At 29.8% G+C, this 11,510-nt stretch overlaps 2 protein-coding genes across 2 annotated transcripts; one reads left to right on the forward strand and one right to left on the reverse strand.

Moving 5' to 3' along the window:
* On the forward strand, positions 333-2,654 carry LOC104790212 (homocysteine S-methyltransferase 1-like). Its single transcript, XM_010515916.1, has 7 exons — positions 333-630; positions 876-932; positions 1,205-1,410; positions 1,492-1,621; positions 1,711-1,914; positions 2,012-2,083; positions 2,282-2,654. Exons 1-7 carry the CDS (start codon positions 460-462, stop codon positions 2,420-2,422), a joined length of 981 nt encoding a protein of 326 aa, XP_010514218.1. The 5' UTR covers positions 333-459; the 3' UTR covers positions 2,423-2,654.
* On the reverse strand, positions 8,459-9,126 carry LOC109133420 (CLAVATA3/ESR (CLE)-related protein 27). The gene has a single exon (XM_019246526.1). The coding sequence runs from the start codon at positions 8,938-8,940 to the stop codon at positions 8,668-8,670; it is 273 nt and encodes a 90-aa protein (XP_019102071.1). The 5' UTR covers positions 8,941-9,126; the 3' UTR covers positions 8,459-8,667.

The raw sequence follows: 11,510 nt of genomic DNA on the forward strand, positions 1-11,510 counted from the left end.
AAAATGATGAAAGTTAAGTTGATGTACGCATGTTTAATGTGTTTACGATGAAAAAAAAAAGAACGTCAGAAATTTCTATTTCATATGTTTGACGGTGGAAAACAGAGAATTAATTAATTTGTTTCCGTCGGCAAAGTTTGAAATTAGGAATAATATTTATTAATTTTACAGATTAGAGAAACGCGTCAACACAAAATGATTATATTCTGAAGAAAAAAAGAGTTATATATATTATTTTATTACATGTAGTGGGCCTAGGCCAAGCCCATTATCCAAACATATAAAGAGTAGAGGGAAACATGAAGCATCCGTTGTGGTTTTGATAGGGATAAAAAAAAAAAAAACACAAACGCGGCGTTGTTTTTTTCCGACAAGAAAAAAGATTCAAAATTTTCTCGGGAGAAGATTTTGTCTGAATCATTTCTTTCGAGAGGTTTTGAGTTTTTTTTTTTTGAAAAAATGGGTTTAGAGAAAAAATCTGCATTGTTGGAAGATTTGATAAAGAAATGCGGTGGTTGTGCGGTGGTTGACGGTGGTTTCGCTACCCAGCTTGAGATTCACGGCGCCGCTATTAATGATCCTTTGTGGAGTGCTGTTTCTCTCATCAAGAATCCTGAACTCATCAAAAGGGTTTGTGAAAATTTTCGATTTTTTTTTTCTCGTTTCCAAATTTTTTGATTTTACACCTAATTTTGAAAGTTGTGGTCTTTAGGGTTTGCTAAGAAGGTTAATTTTTTTTTTGATTTTCTCTTATTGTTAAATTGAAATTTGAGATTTTGGGTTCAAATGATTATTAGTGTAAACGCAGATCTCTGTTTCTGGGTTCTGAAGATTTGGATAATAATGGATAGAGTTTGATGAAAATGTTCATTTAGGTTCACATGGAATACTTGGAAGCTGGTGCAGACATTGTGGTTACTTCATCTTATCAGGTACTGAGAAAGCAACCTAATTTTTATATAATTTGTTCATACCCTTTCTTGTTCAACAATCTAACTTTCTTTTACCAATCTTTAAAGATCCCATTTTGTGAGTTCATGATTTGTAGAGTCACAACTTAAGAGATACTTTTCTACAAGATTGAAGTTATCTTTTTCTTTTGCTGTTATAAAGATTACAAAAATTAGGATTTTTAATTAGTTATATAGTCTGACTTCACTTTGAAAGCTTTCATATTTGACTTAACGGTTTGGTTTTTTTACAGGCTACTATCCCGGGGTTTGTTTCGAGAGGTTTATCGACGGAAGAGAGCGAGTCTTTGCTGCAAAAGAGCGTAACATTAGCTGTTGAAGCTCGTGATAAATTCTGGGACAAAGTGAGCAAGATTACAGGACATAGCTATAACAGAGCTCTTGTAGCTGCTTCTATTGGAAGCTATGGAGCTTATCTTGCTGATGGCTCTGAGTACAGGTACTCCTTTTAAGAATAGATTGTGATTCAGGTTTGGAATCGTAATAGTTAGTTGATGTTTGTTGAATGTTCTTCTTGCAGTGGAAACTATGGTGAGAATGTGAATTTGGATAAACTAAAAGACTTTCATAGGAGAAGACTTCAGGTTTTAGTGGAAGCTGGTCCTGATCTTCTTGCCTTTGAAACCATACCGAATAAACTTGAGGCTCAGGTTTGCTTTTTGTCCACTGAAAAGACAAAAAATGTTGTTATCAGTCTCTCTCTCTTTAAAATTTTGCAAGTCTCTCCTCTAATTATCAGGCGTGCGTTGAGCTTCTGGAGGAAGAGAATGTGGAAATCCCAGCATGGATCTGCTTCACATCTGTAGATGGTGAGAAAGCTCCATCAGGAGAGAGCTTTGAGGAATGCCTCGAAGCTCTTAACAAAAGCAACAATATCTATGCGGTTGGCATAAACTGTGCGCCTCCTCAATTCATTGAAAGTCTTATTTCCAAATTCACCAAGGCAAGTAGTAGTTACTAGTTGAAACTTCTCTGGTTAAGATTGTATCTCAAAGTAACATTGAGAGTCTTACATTATATGTCACTTTCTTTCTTTGCAGCTGACCAACAAGGCTATCGTTGTATACCCGAATAGTGGAGAGGTTTGGGATGGAAAAGCCAAACAATGGCTGGTATGTTGTTTTCTCTCACTTATTTGTATCTAATTTCAAACTAAGTAATGATTAAGCAGAAACCATGGAAAAATGCTTACTATAGTGATGATTTCAGTCAAAAGGGTCAAACCGCGTCTTTCTAGTCTTTAGTATTATGATCTATATAAATCTGATTTTACTGTGTGCTGGTTTTGGGTTTTTGGGTGAATTTGGCAGCCATCACAATGCTTTGGTGATGATGAATTTGAGATGTTTGCAACGAAATGGCGTGACCTTGGAGCTAAACTCATAGGAGGGTGTTGCAGGACTACACCTTCCACCATTAAAGCTATCTCCAGAGATTTGAAAAGAAGATGAGTTTTTTTCTGATAAGACGATTAAAGATTCTTTCAAACTTGTTAACTAGCTTAATATAATACCTTGACCATTTGTTAGGGCTATCTATCAGTGTTCTGTTATTTTCTTGTTCCTCAAGTTTTCTTTGTTGTCTGATGATATGTATCGGTAAACTAGGCCTTGGGCTTTTATATGTAAAAGCCCATAGTTGTCTTTTTATTATTTTTTTTATCAAAATTGCCCGATTTGAATCTTTAATCAGCAGAAGCTGCAGAACAGTTTAATTAACAAAGTTTTTAGAAAGTGATTATGCTGTTGACGAAACCACCAATAGCAGAAGCATAACCAACGACATATGGTAACGAATTATTTACAGTTTTACAACATATATTTGCCTATGTAATAATTTGTTTTTCAAAAGTTATGTACATAGATTTTGTAGTCAAGAATTTATGTCAGCAAAATTGTTTAGTGTATAGGTAAAATAAACTAGATAAGGACCCGCCCGATATGCGGGTTTAAAGTTTTATAAATTAAATTAAATTTAATAAAATATATTAAAATATGTTGTATATTATTTATAAATTTTATTTTTGTTATAATACATTGATTTATATCCATTTACAAATCTTTTATGTATGTTACTATTAAAATTGCATTTTTTACACCTAAATATACTCTATGTTACAAATGTATACTTTATCACCGCCTAGAAAATGTCTATATAAACACACTAAGCCAACTATTTTATTTTCACTTCTCCATAGTTTTTTAATTACTAAATTGTTGACTCAAAATAAAAAATATATTACATAATATAGTTATCAATGATGTATCATCACAATAATGTATGACCACCATGGAGAAAACCTCGGCTCTGTCCTCATCCCTCATGGAGAGAACCTTGTGTCCAACCTCCTCCACCATGGAGAGAACTTTAACTCCCCCTTCCTCTCTTAGGGAGAAAACCTTGCGTCCAACCTCCTCCACATTCCTCTCTTGCGCAGATAACCATGTGTCCAACCTTCTCTACCATAGAGAGAGCCTCGTCTCTGCCCTCCTCCTATGTGGAGAGAACATGTTCACATATTTTTGCTTTTCAGAATAGCTTGCTCCGACAACAAATGAAATTGAAAACCTTTTTCTAGCGTCACAAAATCTTTTGATAGTAACTAATGTTAAATTTCCCAATGTATTTGTGATAGTAACTATACCAAAGTGAAAGTAAAATAGTTGGCTTAATATGTTTATATATTATATAATATACTTATCAATGATGTATCATCACAATAATGTATGACCGCCATGGAAAAAACCTCGGCTCCGCCCTCATCCCCTATGGAGAGAACCTTGCGTCCAACCTCCTCCACCATGGAAAGAACCTTGGTTCCACCTTCCTCCCTTGGGGAGACAACCTTGCGTCCAATCTCCTCGACCTTCCTCCCTTGGGTATAAAACCTTATGTCCAATCTTCTCTACCATAGAGAGAACCTCGGCTCTGTCCTCCTCCTGTGTGGAGAGAAAATGTTCACGTCTTTTTGCTATCTCAAAATGGCTTGCTCCGACAATTTTCCAATATATTTTGCTATCCCAAAATGTTCTCCTATGGATCTATCAACAACGATTTATTTTTTTCCAATATATTTCGAGATCTTTATTTTACACTTGTGTTTAATTATGCTATTTTATCCATTCATTAAATTGATGAGCTTCTACTCGTTATCTTCCTTTGGAATTGAATGAATAATGTTAACAATTATGTTTGCAAAAAAAAGGGTTTCTGACCAACCAATCAAGGTTGAGAAATTAGAAGAAAATTAATTGGCATAATTAAAGAAACAATCAAAAATTATAAGCATGGTAATATATGAATCCCAAATAGTTCAAAGATGAAAATATAAATTAAATAAAACAATCTAAAAGTACTACAATAAATCTTAAAATACAGTAGTAGAAAAAGAAGACGCATATATTAATCTTTTTTTGGTTCAACATATTAATTCTTACCTATTCCTAACTGAAAAAGGAGAAAGTAGGAGAAAATTTTGGTTAAAAAAAATAAGAAATAATTATCTTCTCATTAATTTTTTCCCCCAATTAAACAAAGTTAAAAACTTTGTTTTTGCATAAATTATTTAAATATGAAACAATCTATGTTTATATAGAAGTGAGTATTTATGAAATTTAGAATTTAGAATTAATTGTATATTTTCTTTAATCCTTTTTCTATTTTTTTTGTAGAATTAATAACTTAAAATTAAAAATAAGTAAATAAATATAGTTTCAAATTTTATGAAATATATATATATATATAAAATCTCCTTATAATTATTTAGAAAAAATTTGTATCTTTTTTTTATAAATAATATTTTTTTTGTAATCAAATTCTTTCTATTAAATATTAACTTTTATATGTCAAAATCTAAGATTGATAACTTGACACATATCAATATCTTGTTAATGACTAACTTTCAAAACTCAACTTTATATAATAAGATAATGTGTTTACTTATACGATCATATGAAAATAAAAAATATTATTAAGATAGATACAAAAATCAATAAACATTAATGGTTTGTAGACAAATTATGTAATCGATTGTCAAAAAAAAACCAACTTATGTAATCTAATATTTTAGATCCACCAAGTTTGTATTTGTTAATCATCTAACAGTGACACATCCACCATGACATACAAAGACGAACACAATTGCTGGGTTATAAAGTGCATGTTTGACACAAATGAGTGACCAAATATTTTAACATATTTGGATAAAATCAGTATGACAAAAANTTTTTTTTTTTTTTTTTTTTTTTGTCTTTGATTTCTAAACAAGCAATGCTAAAAAGGATAAATTAGCATGACTTGTTCCTACCTAATTGCACTACATTACTTATGTAGATAATATTTCTCAAAATTGGTTCATTTGAGTAAATTCGTTATAGTTGTTAACATAGAAAAACTAAAATTTAATCCATCTATTTAATTTTAAACAAGCAAAAAATAAATTGTAAAAATTTTAATGTATAAATGATGTATACATTATATTTAGAGTTAGTTTTAAAAAAAGACATAATTTTGTAATATGCATAATTTGATGAGGTTCACCATGTTTATTGTTTTATTAATGACTTATAAGCACTATATTCATTCTTTTATTTAACTTTTATCAAATAGAAAGAAATAATAATATCTTTTGATTATTGAGAAAAAAGGTTATGATTCACCAAAATTCAAAATAGTATTCATATTTGTTATACATCAAAAAATTTTATATGAACAAAAAAAACAAAACAAAAAAAACAAAAAACAAATTACTAACCGTACATCATGTGAAACAAAAGATCTTAACGTTTAAGGTAAGACAATACAATATTTACATAAAACTTTGAGATATCGACCGACTCTATACCCTTTAATTATTAGTAATTCAAGGAAATAATATAGTTGTACTATAACCAATATGTTAATAAAAACCAGATATTCGTTTTGTTATATGGGGTTAAAGTTTCATATAAATCTGTAAATGTCAAAAACTTATATCGTCATGCAAGATATTGGCTATAACATGCATTACTGTATAATTGAATATCAAAAACAAAAATTATGGCTAAAAAATATTACATCTATTTGAAAGTATATTATTGCACATTTGCTTGATACATTTGTTGTTGTATAGACCTGTTTCTTATTTTTATTTTTAATAATCAGAGCTACTAGTATATTTTATATGAAAAACTTATCGATGTGTTATCTCTCTAAATGTATTTAGAAACTACTATTAGAATTCAGAAATGCGAGCATTTGAAAGAGTCAAAGAGATTCTAAAAGCCAAACAGAAAGGGACAAAGAGAAGACATGAAAACCTCTTCGCCGCATATTACGTGGCGCTTCAAACATTGGGTTACTCTGTTTCTCATAAAACACCCAAATTCGAGACCTCTTTTTCCTAAACTTTTTATTCTGCAAAACATTTTAGTAGCTTTCATTTCTAAATATATAAATGCTTGACTTCGTGCTTGACTAAACTAGAATACAATAATCAAGTGGAATTAAAATGGAAGAATTTCGAAAACCACAAGTCCTCTTACCTACAAAACGAATGCATACTTTTATCTAAAAATAAAAAGAAAAAAATGAATGCATAGAACTTGTTTTGACCAATGTTTTGAGGAAACACTAAGTAAATCTAAAATCAATTCTTGTTGCTTAAAAATTATGCATTTTTAGTATCTAAAATTATTACAAAACACTTAATCAAAAAGTTCTTAAAATTTTATATCACAAATATAACAAGGGATATTGGATGATTAACATGGTTTAGGAATTGGTAAATTAAGCATGACTTTTATCGACACCATTTCTGTCTGACATAACTAGCCATTGCATAAACCTGATTATTCGTGGGTTTTAACATAAACAAGTTTATTTATTATTTTAGACAAAATCTCGAAAGCTATTAGTAGGTCTCGTGGATTTCAGTATTACTTATTTCCACAAAACTTTTAATTTGGACATTGTAATCGATTACAACTTTACAAGTTGTCTCCGTTTGATTTTATTAAGAATTGGTACGATGGAGTTAAAAAAAAATATTATGTGAAAGTGTAAAAGAATATTTCCAAACGCTACCGTCCATACCATTTCTTTTATTTATATTTTATTATTATTTCGTGACTGTGAAAAAAATCCAGATGTCTCGTGTCACTAACTTCGCATCTAGTCCGCAAATCCCAATGGTAAATACCCTTTTATTTTTTTTACCTTACGTTAATCATCGATTTATAGAATCTTATCTGTGATCGGTAGACAAATGTGTGCATCAAAATGATTTGATCTTTACCAAAAAAAAAATGAATTAATGCCATAATGATTTTTTTTTTTTTTTTTTTTGAACAAACTGCCATAATGATTTTATACGTAAAATTTTGTGTTTCCCTTATCCTATTTACAGAGTGACCTACAACAAATATATATATGCTCATGTTTATTATACCAATAGGTATTTATTTAAGTTCAGAATTCATTAATTTTAGATATAAGGTAATTAAATCAAAAAATTTATGTTGTCGAATGGTAAAAAATCTTGTTTCAAAATTTACTGTTTGCATTGGATTTATAGAACTGCATTTAACCATTAAAAATAAAACTCTAATACTTAAATATATAGTATATTTATTTAATTAGGTAGGGTATTCAGAAAGAATATAAACAAGTCTATAGTTATTAATCAGACAAATTTGACTCTAGAGCCTTTAGGTTGGGGAAAAAGGAAAAGCTTTTGGATTGGGTCAGTGGTAAAAGCAATCAGCTTTTTATGACTTATAATACTATATATTACGGTCAGCAGCATTACACTTCCTGCTAGAAGCAAGTCAACCGATCTGATGGCTGTTAAAAATCTTACCATGCACAATTTTGCATTTTGCTCCCCAATTTTTCTAGCCGTGGTTTAATTCTAATTATTGCTGCAAATAAGTGCATATAGTTATACTGTATTTTTTTTTGGTGCAAAATAGTTATACTGTATAAGTAACATATTTTGAAGTTATATTATCCTTGGCCATGCAATTGAATACAGTTAACTTGAGTATGATCCGTGAATATTTTATAGTATAACATAGAATCTCCCGCGGTTTGGTGAAAAATATAAGAATGTACAAAAACATATTAAATCACACAAACATTCTGAATTTCTGATATACCAAAACTATCTCTCTCTCTATATCCATCAATGTCATAGATTTACTATTTACCACATACTGCATATACTACTATAAAATATCTATGAATGTGTAATAATTGGAACATAGTTTTAATCAATGATATTTATATAGTATTAATCTGATTCGCTGGTAGTGAATTTAATATCATTAGAGGTGACGAGTACCAAGAAGAAATGATCAGAAATATTTCTTTTAAAATCAGGACCCTGTCTTAAAATGTAAACAACAGAAATATTAGGGTTTTATATTTTTCCTCTTCTTGATTAATATATGCAGAATCAAAATGTAGAAAGCAATATAAAATTTATACTAGTATAAACTATATTAATATTGAAAAGGAAAAATTAATTATATATATGAAATGTTTATAGATCAGTGATTAAAATCTCCAAAATACCCTCGTTTTTCCCTTACGTAAACAAGAAAAACGTAGGTATTTTGGGTAAAATACACTACTTGATTGATCATTAACATAAACAAGAAGAAAAATAAAGATATAAATGAAAGAAAGAAAAAAAAACATCAAGAAACTGCTTCTACTAGTTATGCAGAGGATCCGGACAACTTGGTACCATTCTTTTACTGTCACTGATCCCTATTCCGACAAAAGAATCCACCGGAGGAAGTTTTCCTGCGCCGAAGTACTTCTTCATTAGATCTTCTTGTTTCTTAGCCGGAGCCGGAGTTTGTGGAGATATCCGAATTGCCCCTACCCGTGAATATACACAGAAGAGATGGAGTAGAGAAGAAAGCAAGATCACCATTAGTAGAGTAGAAGTCAAGGAGCTTCTCCATTCTCGAGCATGAGTCATATCCCAAACATAAAAAACCCTAACATAAACATAAAGTTGCCTTCTTGATTAAACCCTAATCATCAATATTTCTCTCTCTTCTCTCTGTCTTCTCTTTTCTGGGTTAGATCTATATTTTGTGACTGTTTCTGAATTTGAAAGAGAGAGAGAGAGAGAAAGAGAGATTGAAGTTTTGTTTTGTGAGAAGAGGAGTGGCTTTCATGCAAATTTGAATGGCCCACGTGAATGGGTATATATAAATACAAGACAAGGTCTGAGTATTTATTAATTTAGATCTTTTTTTTCTATACTATTATTACTAGTACAAATTTCACATATCTAATTATGATTAACAGTGGTATAGTACTATTATTGGTGTTTTGTGTAAATATTATTTAAGCAGTACGAGCATATGTAAATTATTAATTATTTCAAACAGATTTGTCTCTTAATTATATTATGAAATTTTTCAAGAATTACATATCTTTGTTTTGTAATTTATGTATTGGTTCTTTAGACATACGGGAAAACATAATTTTGAAGAAACCAATAAATGCATCACCCACCAACGTACTTACCCATTTTTAGAATGAATTTCAAATTGTTGTCGTTTTGGAGTTTGCTTTGCTTAGCTGTAGAATATATAGGTTTATCACTTTAGAACAATATTGATGTAATAATATATAAGTCCAGTTATACATAAATACACGAAACTGTGAATTTCATGATGGGTTTGAATGTGGATCACTGGATCTTCAATATAAAGAAATTGTGTCACCATCCTCTCTTTTTTATACATGACGACCGAAAATATTATTGACTAATTAAAATTAATAACAATATTATATTGTATTGTTTACGACCTACTTAATTGGTGTTACAAAAAAAAAAAAAAATACCAACAACGAAAAAGCTACATTGTATATTATAATGTCTTTGTTCAAAAATTTAATAAGAAGAAGTATAGTATTATAATGTTAGCTTCTTGTATTTATTGAGAAAAAATCTGGAGAAATGTGACGTAAGGAAATAGTGATTACGTTTGGTAATGTTCAATACAACCCAAAAAATCAATGGTTAGTTTGGATTGTTTGAGAAGAGTTTGGAAAAAGGGTGTCGTTTCATTAACTGCACTTTGCCGTTTTGTGTTTGTTTTGTTCATCACTTTCTCCTTTTTACTTTCGTCTCTTCTTCTTGCCTTGTTCCGCATCTTCCTCTTCGTGTCAGAATTATGCAAGATCCCATCATTATCAGTTATCAGTATGTGATACCAAAATCTTTTTGTAATGCTTCAGACAAAGAATTATATATTATGGATATATCATCATAACGTATCTGTGAGACGTTTCACGTTTGACTTGACGATCAATAATACTAATTAATAATCTATGCGACTGAAAAAACAGAATTATCGCTTATTTTACAAATTGGATTAAGAAAGAAAAAAAACTTAAACAAGCGTACGCCTTAATTTTTTTTTAAAATCAACAAGAAAAAAAGTTCGTAAAAAATTACATATATTTCATCCATTTCAAATTAAGTTAGTTTTTATGATTTCAATATACGTTTTAAAGTATAGAACATTTTTCACACATCCTCTATCTATTATGCCTTTGATATTGTAATATTGTCATATTTCATCTTTAACAACAAGAAAAAAAAAAAGAACGTGTAATTTCATATTATTTTACATGTATATTAATTTAATTGAGGACATTGAGAAATCTCTTTATCAAAAATATAATTAAATAATAGATATGCTAGTACATAAATAAATAACATAATCCTATGTTCACTTCTATCATTGGTTTACGTACTTTTTAGTCATGACCGATTTCAAATTTGTAAATCTCTTTAATCATAGAAGAATTAGGGAATCTTGTTGTTAAAAAAGTCCCAGTTCTTTTACTAATAAGAGTTTATATCTTTAGAACGCAAACAAAGATCCAGCAATGTATCATCATCATCATTCGTTGCTTTAATTAGTTGAACAGATCAGCAAAAACATGTGATAAACTGTAATAATAAGGTCTCGGTTTATAGTAACGTACGTGGTTAACTTCACCGCCTAAGAGCAAATACTACTATTTTGACTTAAAAAAAACTTAGGGAATTTTCAAATTACAGAAAAAAACGTGTCGAGAATCGAAGTGTGAATACAAATCGACGACACGTGATCACATTCATATGTAGGGCTGGGCATTCGGATAACCCATTCGGGTTCGGGTATTATCCATTCGGGTTCGGGTAAACAGGTTTAGAAAAATAGAATCTATTGGATATTTTTAGATATATGGGTTCGGTTCGGTTTGGGTACTATCGGGTTTGGGTCGGTTTGGATTACAAATTTTAGAACCCGATTAGTACCCGAACTACCGGGTACCCAAAAAAATATAATTAAAATTAAATAAATTTAGTTAAATTTTGACTTACATAACAAAATATTTTAGATATTTTGATTATTTTTGATATTTAGGTATAAAACTAAATGAAATATTCAAAATTATAATCATAATTTTGGGGTAATTGCATTATATTAATGATAAATATTATAAATATGTTTATATGTTCGGGTTTAATGGGTACCCAAA

Source organism: Camelina sativa, chromosome 6 (assembly GCF_000633955.1).
Source record: "Camelina sativa cultivar DH55 chromosome 6, Cs, whole genome shotgun sequence".
Taxonomy (NCBI): domain Eukaryota; kingdom Viridiplantae; phylum Streptophyta; class Magnoliopsida; order Brassicales; family Brassicaceae; genus Camelina; species Camelina sativa.